The sequence below is a fragment of the Zophobas morio genome, unplaced genomic scaffold, assembly GCF_036711695.1.
Source record: "Zophobas morio isolate AGI-343-1 ecotype UQ-CSIRO unplaced genomic scaffold, CSIRO_AGI_Zmor_V1 ptg000030l, whole genome shotgun sequence".
NCBI classification, from domain to species: domain Eukaryota; kingdom Metazoa; phylum Arthropoda; class Insecta; order Coleoptera; family Tenebrionidae; genus Zophobas; species Zophobas morio.
The window spans coordinates 319,187-336,570 of record NW_026972135.1 but is presented as its reverse complement, the minus strand read 5'-3'; the positions used below and the strand labels follow the sequence as shown (position 1 = coordinate 336,570).

Here is a 17,384-nt window from a genome sequence, read left to right as displayed (position 1 = left end):
CATTCTCTTTCTCTTTTGCTGAGCACTTTCGTTATCTAAAATTGACAATTTTTGTAATGTTTCAAATTTCTAAAAGAGATACCAATATATTAAGCAAAAGAGAATAAAAAACAGAGACGATCTAGTAATAAAATGCATTTGCAAGGTATAATAACGTTATATTACCAACATCGGATACAAGGCTTCGTAAGAGTCCGAACGGAAATCGTAAAGTAAAGTTTTATAAATTTTTTAAAGAGCTAGATTTGTCGGATTATACTTCAAGGGCGAGGGAAGTTCTGTCGAAATAGCCTTCGATCAATTTTTTGCAATACAAGGAAGGGTTTCAAAAAAACACAGTTATATTTTACCGTTTTATTATTACATTTTTTAGGGAAACTGAATCTTAGTATAATCTAGGTACAGAGCATTCATTAAAACACTACTAATATTCTCATATATGGATATTTCCGTTTATTCAAATAAAACACCCTATATTTTATTACTGTATCTTACTGTGTCTTACTATGTTTCTATTCTTTTTCGCTTTTGTTAAGTATTTTCGTTATTTAACTTTTCTAAAATGGGATTAAAAAACAGGGACGGTCTAGTAATAAACTTGGAACTTATAATAATTTAGGCTTTTTAATAAACACCATTTATTAATAATCTTGATTGTGGTCACCTTGACTGGATTGTTCAATTAAATAAATGATGAGGAACACAAAAGCTTTTTCTCTCTAGTTATTTTTTGAACATTTTAATTTATTGTACTGTACTTTTTTGGGTCGCTTTTTTCCGTTTTTGTGTACCCTTTCTTTCGGCGCGTTTTTAGTCTTTTTTGATATTTGTGTAGCTGTTTTTTTTTTTGTTTTTAATTGTCGATTATTATTTTTCGTCGTTATTTGTTGTATCATTTTTTGGTTATTTTTGTGGCGTTTTTGTCGCTTTCTATTTCCTTTTATGTGGCTGTTTTTCTGTCTTCTTTTATTGTCGCCTTTTTTTTATTTTGACGGCATCTTTCGTGGCCTCTTTTTGCTTTTTGGTCGCTTTTTCGTGTGAAGTTTTTGTTTTCTCTTATATTGCCTTTTTATAACTTTTATCAGCTTTTTATTCGTCTTTTTTAAAGATTTTTTATGCTTCTATTGCTGCTTTTTTGCTCGAATTTTTTTGTAGTGTTTATTTTTAGCCTTTGGTCACTTTTAAATACCTTTTTAAAACCAATTTTTGACATCGTTTCTTTCGGCTTTTTTGTCCCCCTTTTTTATTGCATTTTTTCACATTTTATTCCTTATATTTATTGATATTTTTATGTTTTTTCTTAACTTTTTGTTGACCATTTGTTTCGGCTTTTATCGCATTTTTTACGCTTTTTGTAGCTTTCTTTGGTCGCTTTTTTCTGCTTTTTATTGTTCTTTGAATTGTTTGTTTATGCAACCTCTTTTGTCATGTTTTTGTCCTTATTTTACTTGGCTTATGTATGGCCTTTTCTGTCTCATTTTTTGACACCTTTTTTGGTCTCTTTTTGTTTTCTTTTGTTGCCTTTTTTTTTAAATCAGTTTTTGATTGCTTTTATTGTTCCCTTTTTTTATGCCTCTTTTTTGGTTGTTTTTCTGGACACGTTTTTCATTCCAATTTTTATGTCTTTTCCTCAACTTTTTCAGTGACTTTTTATCGCATTTTTTATGTCTTTTTGCGCTATTTTTGGTCGACACTTTTTATAGCGTTTTTTTCGCTTTTTGTCCTTCTTTGAGTCGCTCTTTTTGTCTCCTTTCTCATCCCTTTTTTGACGCCATTTCTCTCGCTCTTTCGGTCACTTTTTTCCCACTTTTGGGTTCACCTTTTACTGACAGCTTGTTTTTTGGTCCTTTTTGTTGCCTTTTTTGTTAGTTTTTCTTGTCATTGCAAAAAAGTTGACCACCTCATCACAAAACGTTGCAATGAAAAACTTACTTGAAATACTAGGTACATACATATAGATACGTTTAACTTGCAGGGGTTATCAGATTATCACAAAAAAAAAAAAAAGTAATACGTAAAAGAATTACCGTAAATAAAAATGTTGCAAAAATAACTGAAGAGAAAAAGCATTTAGTTACTATTTATTAAAATTCAAATTTTGTTTATTTATCTCTCCATAAAACACATATTCTTCGATTTTGACAAATTTGTTGAAATCAAGGAAATCAAACTGTGGAACTGTAAAAATATTTGTTTGCGATTTTTTTTGTCAGGTTGGCAATATATTTAAATTTAATTTTGGCAGACCTGATATCAAATTCAACAATTCAAATTATGAGCACCAATTCAGTAGCTAGCTGTTTTCTGTGTGTTTTCTTTTCATTGGTTTTTAGGCGAGCTGACTGTTAACATTGCATCAATTCAAGGATATTTATACCCAATTTCATTACTTAATTTTGGTGTTATTACTCAAAAACCGCCCACTGAGGGAATCACCCTGTATATTATCTTTCCCAAAAATAGGAATGTTTTTTCTAAATTTACTCACCGTTAAAGAGATGAATATTATTTTCCGTCGTTCTTGCGCTTAAAAAATGGAATTTACTTAATTTCTTTGTTTATCCTGAAACGGTCAACATAACTGCCTCAAACTATTTTAAATTTAAAATTTTTATTGATCCTGGACGAACGCTTGATCAGAAAAATATTTATAAAACGAAGGCATTTTTGTTGAGGGTAATTCATAACGTCCAGTTTAGCGTTTTCTCGACAGTTTATAGCTCCTATATTATGATAAGTAGGGTCTCCGTTTTCGTCTGTCATATTTGTATTAAACAGTTTTATAAAATGGCAAACTGGTAGGTAACAAAACTGTGCGGAATTTGGCCTTTTCGTAATTGTTTTATTTAACGCAGCAAGCGTTGCATTCCTCCACGGCTACTTGACCTCATAAAGAAACGACACTGAGCCCGTTGACGTCATTCTGATCTCACTTCTCGTCTATGCTGATTTTTTATGGGCTTTTACAGATACATACTTGTGACTTTGATCTTGTGAGAATGTTTTACTTGTTGCATACTCATGTGTCATGTGAAAACGATGTTTTTTTTTTTTTGCAGAAACGAATGAAAGGTCGTTTTTTCGACAGTCATACCAATAAATAATTCTTCGAATCGGATTTATTAGTCTTTAAATCACGCAAAAGTTGTAAAATCTCGTGTTTCTGGTGAAATTTACGGGATGAATGGACACCAAAATTTATGTAGTCGGATGGTGTGATAAAATTATGGCCCATTAAAGATTGAACGTCCAAACCGAAATTTATATAGAAATGTTAGTAAAATCTGTAAGAATTTACGCATCCTATAACAGCTTATACGCCATACTTTACATTCACAATGACGAATGAGTCAAGTAGTAAATCATCACACAAATATTTGAAAACTTCAAGGCAGTACAAAGTAATGTTTCATTGTTGATTAATGATTAGTGGTGCTAAGTAATCCTCAGCAGAATCCCTTTGAATTCTGATCTGGCATGAAAAATGACAAAAAGAGGAGTTAGGGAGAAAAGGTGGTCAAAATAAAAGAATAAGCCATTCGTTAATAATTTACATTTACACGCTAGACGAGACACAAGTTTGAATTGGGCGCCATTTGTTGCCTTAAACGCAACCAGCAATTCTTCTTTAAATCTACCTGACGCGCTGGGATACCGGACGTGAGTCATAAAAACATTGTAAGCCGATAATGAAGGATAATGATAATAATTTATGACAGGCGGCCCACAACATACCTTCAGCACAGAATAATCATTTCTCGTATTCTTTTGACATATTATTCAAACACAATTTAGACACTATAGAGCAAACAAGGCTTATCAAGCCCGTCTATTACTTTATTCGCCTAAATGTATTATTAATACCGTTTTCAAATTACACCAAAATTGAAAAATCGAAAACTTAATAATTGAAAAATTGAAACATTTTAAATGAAAAAATCGGTAAACCGAAAAATTGAAAAATCTATAAATCGAGAAATTGAACAATCTAAAAATTAAACTATTTAAAAATCGAAGAATTGGAAAACCAAAAAATCTAAACCGAGAACTTGAAAAATCGAATAATCGAGAAATCAAAACATCAAGGAAAACAAAAAAATTAACGGAAAATCTAGAACTTAAAATTTGAAAAATTAAAATACCTATCGAAAAATTGAAAAGCCGAGAAATCGAAACATCAAAAAATGGAAAAATTGAAGAATCGAAACATTGCAAAATCTCAGAACTGAAATACTGAAAAAATGAAAAATGGAAGGAAAATTCAAAAATGGAAAAAGTGAAAAAATTCAAAACTGAAACATTGAAAAATCCAGAAATCGAAAAATTTAACAATCAAGAAATAGAGAAATGGGAAAATCAACAAATCAGTTAATCGAAAAATTGAAAAATCGAAAAATTTAGAAACGTCAAAAATTGAAAACTGAAAAATTAAAAAAATTAAAAATCGTAAAACTGAAATATCGTAAAGTTAATAAATTGAAAAACTGAAAATTTTTGAAAAAAAAAAATCGTATCAAAAACTAAAAATTCAAAAAATCGAGAAATTGAACAATCAAAAAATCAAAACATTGAAATCCCAGTAAGTTGATAAATAGGAAAATTTAAAAAACAAAAATTTTAAAAATCCAAGGATTGAACAAAAAAAATCTAAAATTTAAAAATTCGACAAATTGAAAAATCATGGAACTGAAAAATCGAAAAGTCGCGATAGTGAGAAATCTAAAAACCTAAAACTTTAAAAACTGAAAAATTAAAATATCGAAAAATTTAAAAACCGAGAAAACACAATATCAAAAATTTGAAAAATTGAAGAAACGAAATATTGCAAAATTCCAAAGCTGAAATATTGAAAAACCTAAAAATGGAAGGAAAATTAAAGAATCGAAACAGTGAAAAAATCCCAAACTGAAACATTGAAAAATTGAGAAATGGAAAAATGGGAAAATCAAAAAAATTGGTCTAAAGAGTTTATACAGAACATTCCTCGCTATCGGAAACGTAAGGACTGCATGCCTATTATGTTTTTTTTTTCACATTAGATTTCAAAGTATTCGGTTTTGTAGTTCCTGATTAAATCAATAAAATAAATTTACGCATTCATTAATTTTTGGGGTCATCCTGTATATGCAAATACAAAAAACATGAATGGAATGAGAAATCACAAGAAGAGACTCATCATATTTTATACAATTTAGATAGGATTTATTCAGCAACATTTTGAGGTGACGTCATCAATTTTTTAGAGGGGATAAGTAAATATATTGTGATTAAAACGGTCCTGGTTTAATAACAAAAAAATATTGTTCGTCTATAAAACAAGCTCGTCTTAGACAAAGTATTCCTAAAAAAAATATGTATATAATATATGGTTTAAATATTTTCTAGAAAATCCTGTCATGGATGTAGAAACATTTGTGACAGCCAAAGAGGTTTTTTTGAAAAAATTATCTTTGAATTTAGACCAAATTGAAATAGACACTAGGCAACAGGCACATTTGGGCAAAAAAAAGAGAAATTAGGGTTACGGCTTCAAATTTTGGACGTATTTACAAACTTAGACCGACTACAACAACAGCTAAAACTGTGGAGTCTCTGTTGTACAGTACATTTAGAGGTAATAGTCATATATACTATGGACAGCAAAGTGAGGAAAAAGCTGTCAAGTGTTTTGAAATAAATAAAAATATAAAAACTGATCGGTGTGGCTTCTTTATTTCAAAACAATTTCCTTACTTGGCTGCTAGTCCAGACAGGGTTCTGGAGGATAGAAGTGCATTAGTCGAAATGAAATGCCCTTCAAAATCGCAAGATTTGTCTTCCGAAGAAGCGGTTAGAAAAAAAATAATTAAATTTTGTACATTGACAGACACAGAGAGAAACTAAAAAAAAAATCATGATTACTGCTTTCTACTTTCAAGTCCAGGAATAAATACTTGTTACGTGTATTTCACAAGTTTATTTTGTTGTATGGACACCCAAAGGAATAATATAGAAAAAATTTATAAAGACAAAGAAATATATGTAAAAAGATGGCAGATAAACTTGGCAGATTTTGCTTTGGCGCATTATTGCCCGAAATAACTGATTCAAGAAGATAGAGGAACCTGCCTTTGCGAGAGATTTTTTTTTAAATTAAATAAAATTTGTTTCTATTTTTTTATGTACTTTAATAATTTATTAGGAGTACATTTTTCATCACCAAGACTTGCGTATTTTTATTATAAATATATTTTGAAAATGATCTCTCGGCAAATGAAAACATATACGAGCACTTTTTTCGAGTAAACAATGAAGGGAGAAGTTACTGGGCGTAGGGCTTTTTTAAAACACCTCCTTTCTGGGATAAGTAGTAGATACACTTAGCTACTTATACGTGTTAAACAAAAGCTGTATTTTATATATTTTTTATTATTATTATAAATATGTTTATTAGTTTTATTAATTTTAATAATATGGTAAAGCAGGCGATAAGGGTTTTACCTGGAAAGTCGCTTCCGTAAATTTTAGTGGCGCTAATACATTAATTTGTGGCATATTTTGATTTTAATAAACAAATTATTATTTAAACAAATTGTACCACTAACAAACATTTAATGACTCCGCGCCCTGTAAAAAGTGATGTTTTATCCATGTGCGAATTTTCAATCGATTCTATGATGGTTATGACTCAAAAAACTTGAAAAGAAAACATACAATGGTGCTTTTTTTACGATATTTCTCAGCCATATTTTTTTAGTTGTTTGAACTGGTCTCTGCGCTCTAGAATATGAAAAAAGCTGCAGTTTGATGTATGATACATCTATATTAATATCATTTTTTCATACAAAAAACCAAAAAAATGTTATACATCCTCTAGCGAGTCCGCTTAATTAGATTTACGTAACAATTCTCGGATCTGACGTCCTAAGTACAAGTGGATTTTTTCTCATCAGAGCACAAAACCATTTAAAATGTTATGTTCTTCGTCCAAGTATGACTGATTGGTTCTTGAACAAGTCTGATCATATTGGTTAGAATAACTTAGCACCAGGGAGACTAGATCAGTGTACCTACCTGTACTTACTTACATTTTAGCGGTGGGTTCAAAGTTATGAACAACGCAGCTATAAAATAGTAACTCCCGATTATTCAATTATCAAGTAAGCGGCATTGACCCATTGCAACGAAACAATACGTTCAAATAATAAAATTTATTCTCGATTAAAAAATCACACAGTTGGTAATAGAGTAGGTCCTAGCTTAAAAAATACATAAAAATAATATATAAAAAAAAAAATCTAAGAATATGACAAGCTCGATACATGATTTTAAGTACGGTAATTATTGCTACAAGTACTATCAATAGAAGGCAATAAAGGCGTTTTTTTCTCGTTTTATTTTATCACAAAGATACATTTAAGCCATGGTAGCGTTCCACTTCTCCTTGTGCTGACCGAGGCCGAAGCCCGTGTCGTAATTACCTTTGGAAATAAAAAGGCGCTTAAAATGAGGCATGCAGTATAGCAAACCTTGGTTGTACGAATATGAGTCCATCCTGTGAAAGCAAGACAAAGTCATATTTTTTTTAAACGGCGTGCGACAAAAGCGCCATCTAGTGTAAATCGCGCTTTTGCCGCACGTTGCATTTTCCCCACGAAGCGACAGTTTGCACCTCCACCATTTTGCGCTCGAATCAGCGATACCAACGCAACGACTTTGAAACGGTTCAACTTATAGGATCTGCGTCCAGGTGACGCTCCGATCGACTTACCTCAACACGCAATTGCACTCCATGCATTTGAAACAATTTTTGTGGTAGATGTGATTATGTACTGATATTTTTTCTAAAGGGTATACCCTGGCGTTACAGCTTTCGCAGGTTTCTGTTACGTTCGGTAGTTCCTTCGTGGAAAAAATAAAATTAAACGAAAAAAAAAAACAAAATAAAAATGAATTGTCTTTTTTCTAGGTTCGAGTAAGACACTGGTCACATGTAAGTTTATTTATTTCACTCAGAAAATAACATGATAATTGGCACAATTATATAATTCGTACTTGTAAAAGAGAATAAAACAGACATTAAATCGAGCGAGAACGTATAAATGGAAGAATTCAATGTCTATTTTATACAAATAATATAGAAAATTCAGCAGCAACAAACAGTGTGATCGCAAACATCAAATAACAGTTTTTATAAAATTTACAGAAATTAAAAAACAAACGTCGTAATATCAAAAGTTCAATAAAAAGATTTAGGAAAAGTACAACATTGATTTGGACATGAAGATCTCTCTTTCGCTTGTTCTTTCAGTATCTAAATACCTATGCTATGTTACTTAAAAAGTTAGACAAAAGCCAGTAGAAACTTATCGATAAGAAAGTCGATCGACGATCGCTCACTGGAAACAACGAAAACGTATCAATGGACACAGAAACACAAAACCCATGCACGTTTATGCGTATTAGTGCAAACAAAACGCAAGACATCAATTCGTGTTAGAAAAAAGACAATTCGACAGCAAAATCCAAAAAATAACAACTATCCACTTACCACAAATCTGTTCACTTTTACCCTAGGTTGCCTATTCGTTTCCGAACTGTTTTCTCTCATCGATTCGAAGCGGGCCCTCAACCTGCAAGAAATCCTCGCTCATTCGCAACCAAAACCGCGACCTTTACGAAATCGGACTTACGATTTGGTCGATTCGATTTGCGATTGTTCCTCGCCGATTTCTTCGATTATGTTGACGGCGCTGCTGTTTTGTTCCCTCTTGATCTCGTTGGCTTCCCAACGCTCGAATTTGGCACGCAATTGTTTGGCTCTGGCCGCTTTCTGTGCCTCGAGTAAGTCGGCGTCGGCGATCTGGCCCTGGTCGGGTTCGTCCTCTTCCTCCGATTCCTCTTCGGATCCGCTCTCGCCTTCGCTGCTCGACTCGGGTCGGGTCGGTTCGGGCGGAGGCGTGAATCTCTTCAGGGGTTTCGGGCCTGGATTAAACGAGTTTGTCAATGTTTCAGCCGTTTAGCGAACAGATGGAGTTGTGAAAGTTTAAGGCTCTACCACCAGAGACTTTAAATACATAGACTGGCTGTTAGTAACATTTCTAATGCATTTTGGTGAAGCCACGGCGCATGGTAGTATGGACGCCATTGCTATAACTTTTATGTCAAATCAAGCGAGGTTGTGGTGGTTAGCAGCAGCAGTTTCTAGCACAGAACGTTTCTAGACCTCGAAATAAAAGTGGTTGTGTGTCGGAACTTACAAGATTGTTTGTAAATATGGCCATTAAAAATGATTTGTTAACTAAAATGTTTGCCTTAACTTTGCAAAGTAGAACCATACATTTTTTTTCTACATAATGAACATTTGTTTAGTATGGATTAGTTGGACGTAAATAATTCTCATTTTAATTTATTGCTTAAATTAATTTTGAGAAATTATTTGACTCTCGGAATAGGTTATGAGTGCCGCTGAAGTACTGAGCGCGAAAAAGCTATCTCTTTAAGACGAAAATTCACGAAATTAATTTTGTTTCAAGGACATTAAAGGAATTTACATATACATATAGATATTATTATGCTAAATAAATAATTACAATTTGTTGTCTTTTTTATTTAACATTTTAAATTGCATTTTCTGACCTGAAAATTCAAATTTCGCGCACTTACGGTTATAAGCAATATGGCGGTCGAAAAACTTCACGTTTTTCCTGACACAGCCAGTCTATGTATTAAAGTCTCTGTCTACCACACATCAAGAAAAAAAATTTCTATTTCAAGAAGTATGCAACTTGTAGTACAGTAAGATTTTAACACAAATTTTATGTTGATATTTTGCAGTTTAAATAACGTTGCATCATTTATTATATATACCCAACGTTGTTTAATATGAAATTTTGACCAGTAACAGTGTAAGAAACAAAATTATAGAGTATAAATGAGCTTTAACGCCCTTTAATTTTTTTGCGATTGTCTACGACCGAGAAGTTAAAAATCGAGATATTTGGAAACTTGGTTAATTTAAAAATTTTGAGATGGATAAATTCCATAACTGAAATGTCGAATTGAAAAATAAAAAATCGAAAATTTGGAATTCGAAATTTTGAAAAATTAAAAATCAAATAAGTAATTGGAAAATCAGAACAATGAAATTCGGATAACTGAAAAAACGACAAATTTTAAAAAGAAAGAATTATAAAATTAAAAATTGAAAAATTGATTAATTAAAAACCGGACAAATGCGAAATCGGAAATTTGGATAATAATAAAATCGAAAAATTAATAAATTGTAAACCTGAAAAATTGCAAAAATAAAAAACTGAAAATCAAAATTTTGAAAAATAAAACCAGAAAAATTGGAAAATCAAAACAACGAAATTCGAATAATTGAAAAATCAAAAATTAAATATGTAATTGAAAAAATGATAAATTTTTAAAATGATGAATTATAAAGTTGAAAATTGAGAACCTCATTAATAACAACCGAATAACTGAGACATCCAAAAATCGTAAAAATGTAAAATTGAAAAATCAAAAAAGTTGAAATCGAAAAATTGAAAAATCGGATACCTTTAAAAACGAAAAATCTAAAATAATTAAATCGAAAAATATAAAAATAGAACAATTGCAAAATTTACAGAATTGAAAAATCGAATAACTAAACTCGAAAATTTATGAAACGGGAACAATGGATGCAATTTTCCACTTTTACCGTTTCATAAAATTTTTATTGAACTGAAAACAGAAAAATCGAAAAATAAAAAATTTGCAAAATTCAAACTGAAAAATCGTATAATTTTAAAAGTGAAAAAAATCAGACAACTGTAAAAGTAAAATTTTTCGATTTTTCAGTTTCTAGATCTTTCAATTTTTCGATTTTCAATTTTTCCTTTTGCGCCTTTAATTATTCAATTTTACAGTTTTTCGATCTTTTGAAATCTTAGATATTTTCGTTTTTTTAATTTTTTTTTTCTCCATTTTGAAATCTTCAATTTTTCAGTTTCTAGTTATCTTATTTTTCCTCCTGAATTATCCGATTTTTGAGCTTCTCGATTTTTCAATTTTTGTTTCCTCAATCTATTTAGTATCAATCTTAAATGTTTGAGGTTTCAATTGTTTCTCTATTTTTCAAATCTTTCGTTTCTTTAATCAAGCTTTTCTGTTGTTAAATTTTTCGATTTTTCAATTTCTAGATCTTCCAATTTTTCGTTTTTACAATGTTTGTAATATTTCTTTTTGAATTCAATTTTTTTAATTTTTCGATTTACGCTTGTTTGATTTTTTAATGCCTAGATATTTTCGTTTTTTCGACTTTTGAGGTTCTAGATCTTTCAATTTTTCGTTTTTCCAATTTTCCGATTTTTCAATTTGAAATCTTAAGACCTTTTCATTAAAAAAAATTACAATATTGAAAAATTGAAAAATTATGAAATTGAAAAACCAAAACTCGGACAATTGGAAATAGAAATTTTGAAATATTAAAAATCAAAGATTTAGAAAAATTGTAAAATTACAAAATTGAAATAATAATAATGATAATATCGCAAAATTATTGAACTGAAAATTGAAAAATCGAAAAATGAAAAATTGAAAAATTGAAAAATTCTAAAACCAAAAACATGAAAATTCGAAAATTGAAAAAATGACTCATTTAAAACTGGGCAATTAAAATTAGTAAAAATATATAACTGAAAAATCAGACAATTGTAAAACAGAAAATTATGCAACTGAAAAATCAAAAACTTGGACAATTGGAAATCGAAATTTTGAATATTAAAAAGCAAAAAATTAGGAAATCGAAACAATGAAATTCAGACAATTGAAATTCGGACACCTTTAAAATCGAAAAATCAAAAATTCGAAAAGTTACAATTGAAATTTTGAACAATTAAAGATAGAAAAATAGAAAAATTGCAAAATTACAAAACTGAAAAATCGATGAAGTATAAACTCGCAAAATTTATGAAATAGAAAAAATGAAAAATTGCAAAATTAATTAACTGAAAATTGAAAAATCGTAAAATAAAAAATCGAAAAATTGAAAAAAATTCTAAAACCGAAGAAAATTTGAAAATTGAAAAAATGACAATCAAAAACTGGACAAATAAAAATTGTTAAAATACAAAACTAAAAAATTAAAAACTTGTAAAATTCAAACTGAAATCGTATAATTAAATCGAAAAATTGCAAAATTATATATTGAAAAATCAAAACTCGGACAATTGGAAATCGAAATTTTGAAATAGATATTAAAATTCAAAGAATTCTAAAATCGAAACAAAGAAATTCGTACAATTAAAAATCAGATACTTTTATAAAGGAAAAATTGTAAAATAAGTCAACTGAAAAATCAAAAGCTTGACAAATTTAACTTGGAATTTTGAAAAATTGCAAAATTATTAAATTGAAAAATCGAACAATTGAAAAACTGATTCATTAATAACTGACAATTGAGAAATCTACAAAACAGAAAAATCGTATAATGTTCAAATAGAAAAATTGCAAAATTATGAAATTGAAAAATAAAAAATTCGGAAAATTGGAAAACAAAATTTTGAAACATTAAAAATCAATAAATTAGAAAATCCAAAATAAAGAAATTCGGATTATTGGAATTTCAAAGCAAAAATCGAATACCTTTAAAAACGAAAAATTATAGAATAATGAAAGTGAAAAATGAAAAACTTGAAAAATTAAATTTGAAATTGAAATAATAATAATAAGTAAATGTAAAGAAACATGGTGTGGGTATACTTCAAATGAGTTTTTCCTTTACAAAATTTTGTGATGACGTCATCAACATTATACTGGGACGTGTGTATATGAACTTGGTCAGGTGCAAGGTAATAATAATAGTATTATTGTTTTCCCAATTTACTCCTGTATAAGCAATTCTAAAAAATATGAATGCAATCATAAATCACAAGTGTATAAACAAACTCATCATATTTTGCACATTTTCGATAGATAAAGAAATATATTTTTATTTTGGGTAAAAACTCAACGTGGATTCATAAACTACACCTGTAGGACTATGTTATTTCATATAATTTAAATCCCATTAATGAGATGACGTCATCACGTTGTTGGTGGAAATGATTAAAGTTTTGTTTACCATCTATAGTAAACTCACTTGACTTATTAATGGATTTGAAAAGTTTTACTAGATACAAGTCAAGTGAATTAACTATACATACGACTAATAATATTTATATGTATAAAATTTGAGAACACTGTGTAAAAATTTTACTTCTATTTATCCCATATTCTTAAAGTTATTTTTACATATTTTAATGACTGCATGGAGGAACCTTAAGGTTAAACCCAAAAGGAAGACGGATAAGCCAAACGAGAGAGTTACCTGTCGGCTGGGGCTCCCTCGACAAGTTCTCCTCCATCTGCCTGAACTTGTTGAGCATCTTCGTGGCTGTGTGCGTCTCCTTGGCGATTACCGAATCCTCGACCAACTCCTCGGCCCTCACGATCTCCGGGTCCCTGTACACGTCCCTGTCCGGCGTGGGCGCCTACAAGAAACCCCTTTAAACTCGCCACCTCTCCACAGCCCCACAACACAACAATCGCACTCTATCTCTAGTTAATAGTTATTAATTAGCTCGTCATTCCTTCACAGCGACATTAGTCGATTAGAACGCATCTCAAAGCCACTCGCTATCGCTTAACCTTGACTTGTCCCTCCCGGGGCGGCGTTATCCGGAACGCCCTCTTCTCCTTTTCGGGCTCTTTGTACGTTTCGAAAAATTTGAAACGCTGCTGGATATCTGAGGTACGTATCTGTACGTCGTCGACGACGTTCGTCTTCGACGACTTGACGGTGTCTTCGGTGGCTTGTTTCTGAATGTAGCTCTTCAAAGACGCGAGATTATGGGGGGTCGATCTGTGAAGGGGGTATGTGGGGGAAGGGGGGTGGGTACTTACGTCGCGGGCCTTCTTCACGTCGATCTTCGGCGTCGAGATGGGGGTGAGTTGCGGCGGTTTCGAGGCGTTGGCGTCGAGTTCGAGGAAGAGGGAGCGCGACTTTTTGCTGATCTCTGGAAGATGGAACGGGTTCGTCAGGGGGGCACACATCAACATGTTAAGCGGGGTGTGAACTCACCGCTTTCGAAGACTTCCGTTTCTTCGCCGTCTTTCTCGCGGGCGTTCTTCTCTTGGACTAACTCTCCTTTTTCGAATCGTTCCTTCAAGGATTTCGTGTCGCACACTTCGATCGGTTCTTTCCTCAAATTGACGCACGATTCGGATTCCATCACAGCCTGTTGATAAGCCTCTTTCATCTTCCCTTGTTTACCCTGGAAAGAGGAATGAAAAGTGCTGGGACTAAAACAAAAAGCGCGTACCATGAAAAGCCGGTTTCGTATAGATTGGATCTCCTGCTTCCTCTCCTCCCGCCGCTCATCTCTGGTCGACAACTGCTCGCCTTGCTCCCACCGACTCTTCACGTCCGACATCCCCGTGAAATGGAAGGGTTTCTCCTTCTGCACCCTCTTGGCTCGAATCAAGTCGGCGTCCTCGCCTTCGAGACCGTCCTCCTCTTCTTCCTCCTCCGAGGAAGTCTCCTCGATCGGGATGCCGTTCAAAGAGTCGTCCGCGACGCCTATGTCCATGCCTTTCGCCTGGAACCTACCCGGAGGTTAAAAAAAACAACCAAATAACGGGTTTGAGTAATGACAGTTGACACTTTCGATTTTTATTGAATGCAATCCTGTACTCTTTTTTCAATAGGGAATTGTCAAGTCAAACAATAGTTATATGGCGTTCACGATTGTTTTAAACGCGCAGTAGGCCTAGAGTTTTTTGATTAGGTTAGGGACAGGTCTATCGTATGATGTTTTTTTTTTTTAATATTGGTCTTGTTGTCAGTTCTTACCTTAGCTAATTTCAGTTTTATGTCAAAAAATCAGTGGCGACATAAGTAAAGTTTCGATATTGCGTAAAAAAAGAAAATAATTTCGATAATTATTAATGATGATTAGATTCTCATAATCTTTAATAAATTAATAATTATTTAAGTCAAAATTTGACGAAAATATTCTTTATTGTGTTTAAAATAATCCAAAGTTCAGTTTTATAAAATCGGGTACTTCTCCACATGGGTTAGAAAAAAAATCAAAATTGTATTGTGCAGAGCACTTTTTCCCAATTTTATTGTAAAATAAAAATTCAAATAAATCAATTCTTTGTGTGATTTTTTTTTTATTTTGCTTTCTATAAATTATTTCATGTTCATTGCATTCATACATAGAACTCATTCGACTTTCTTTATAACCTAAATTCCATTAACAGATTTATAAATAAAAAAGTTATTCGAGGTGTCTCCTTTTAGCTAACCCACCCTGTATAACAATTTTTCGATTGCTCAATGTTTCGGCTTTACGATTTCACGATTTTTCAACTTTCCGATGTTTAATTTTTTTGATTTTTCAATTTTTGATGTTTATTTCGATTTCTCAATTTCTTAAATAAAGGATTTTTTGGTTTTTCAACTTTTCGATTTGTGGACTTCTTTTACTTGATTTTTAGATTTATCAGTTTTTCAATTCTTCAAATTATCACCGATGTTTCGGTTTTGGGATTTTTCACTTTTTCGATACTTCAGTTTTAAGGTTTTCAATATTTTTCGATTTTTCAATTTTTAAATCTTAGATAAAATTTCTAATTCCTCAATTTTTCAGTTCTCCGACATTTCTTTTTTTCTATTTTTCGAATTTTGAAATTTTAGATCTAGATTTTGAGACATTTCGATTTCCAAATTCGACTTCTCGATGTTTGTTTTTCATTTCCAATATTTCGTTTTTTGAATTCTAGATTTTCCGACTTTTCGGCTTTTCGATTTCTCAATTTACCAATGTTCAGTTTTGGGATTTTTAATTTTTCAATTTCTTTTCGTTTGTTCAATTTTTCGATTTCTCGATTTTTTTCTTTTTCAATTTTTTTATGTTCCAGTTTTGAGATTTTTCAAATCATATTTCGATTTCTCAACATTTCGAATTTTTGCCTTTTCCATTTTTCGATTTTTCAGTTTTTCAAATTTTTTAAAACTTTGGATTTTTCAGTTTTTGGATATTTCTTTTTTTCAATTTTCCGAATTTTTAATTTTTAGATTTCAGTTTTTGATGTTTCGATTTCCCAATTTTTCGGCTTCTCTATTTTTTGATTTCTCGAACTTTAGATCTTTTGTTTCTCGATGTTTCAATTTTCAATTTTTTTATTCTTCCATTTTTTTGGATTTTTCAACTTTTCAACATTTCAGTTTTAGCTTTTTGCAATATTTCAATTCTTCAATTTTTCGACTGTTCGATTATTCGATTTCTCCTAATTTTTACCTTTTCGATTTTTCAATTTTCCAATAAGTATTTAAATTTTGGATTTTTCAATTTCTAGACTTTTCGATTTTCCAGTTTTTCGATGTTCCTATTTTTCAATTTTTCGATTTTTTATATTTTCAAGTTTCCAACTACTCAATTTTTCAACTTGCCAATGTTTATACTAGTTTTTCAAAATTTTTATTTTTCAATTTTTAAAATTTTAGATTTTTCGATTTTTTAGTTCTTTGATATTTCAATTTTTCAATTTTCCGAAAATAAATTTTAGATTTCAGTTTTCTGATGTTTCGATGTCTCAATTTTTCGTCTTCTTGGTTCGTCATTTTCCAATTTTTAAAATTTTTGATTTTGGACTACATATTTCAATTTCCCAATTTGTCGACTTCTCGACTTTTCAATTTCCCGATCTTTAAGTGATATTTTGTTTCTCGATGTTTCAAAATGTCAATGGTTCGATGTTTCAATTTTTCGATATTTCAGTTTTAGGCTTTTTCAATATTTCAATTCTTCAATGTTTGGACTTTTTCGATTTGTCGATTTTTTATTTTTTCGATTTTTCGATTTTCCAATATTTAAATTTTGGATTTTGCAATTTACCAATATTTAAATTTTGGATTTTTCAATTTTTCGAGTTTGCAAGTTTCGTTTTTCAATTTCTAGATTTTTCGACATTTCAATTTTCCAATTTTTGAATTAATCGATTTTTTCGTTTCCGCATTTTCGAATTTTTAGTTTTTCAATTTTTATATTTTCGACTTTCCGACTTTTCTCAACTTACCGAAGTTACCGTTTTGGGATTTAAAATTTTTAATTCTTCAATTTTAGTGAGGTTGTTCAATTTTTCGATTTTTTGATTTTTAAATTTTAGATTTTCAATGTTTCTTAGGTTTTTGAATTTTTTAATATCTCAGTTTTGAGATTTTTTAATATATATTTTAATTCTTCAATATTTTTAGGTTTATCAACATTTCGATTTTTTGCTTTTTCGATTTTTCAATTTTTAAATTATAATTTTTTAATTTATTCGATTTTTTGAAGTTTCGATTTGTCAATTTTTCAATTCTTCAG

General features: G+C 30.7%; 1 protein-coding gene across 10 annotated transcripts in view; it reads right to left on the bottom strand.

The window, feature by feature from the left end:
- Window positions 1-7,175: 7,175 nt before the first annotated feature.
- Window positions 7,176-17,384, bottom strand: part of LOC135138762 (LIM domain and actin-binding protein 1) — a 74,566-nt gene continuing 64,357 nt past the window's right edge. For 8 of the 10 annotated variants that reach the window (XM_064068766.1, XM_064068765.1, XM_064068767.1 and 5 more), the window contains 9 exons: window positions 14,331-14,613; window positions 14,090-14,282; window positions 13,912-14,024; window positions 13,657-13,839; window positions 13,337-13,499; window positions 8,673-8,964; window positions 8,531-8,612; window positions 7,751-7,881; window positions 7,176-7,534 (listed from right to left, as the gene is read on the bottom strand). In XM_064068766.1, coding sequence (XP_063924836.1) covers window positions 7,396-7,534; window positions 7,751-7,881; window positions 8,531-8,612; window positions 8,673-8,964; window positions 13,337-13,499; window positions 13,657-13,839; window positions 13,912-14,024; window positions 14,090-14,282; window positions 14,331-14,613 — 1,579 coding nt within the window. In that variant the 3' untranslated portion in view covers window positions 7,176-7,395. Of the gene's footprint in view, window positions 7,535-7,750; window positions 7,882-7,966; window positions 8,379-8,530; window positions 8,613-8,672; window positions 8,965-13,336; window positions 13,500-13,656; window positions 13,840-13,911; window positions 14,025-14,089; window positions 14,283-14,330; window positions 14,614-17,384 lie in introns of those variants that run through there. The other 2 variants (XM_064068770.1, XM_064068773.1) reach the window with 2 other exon arrangements.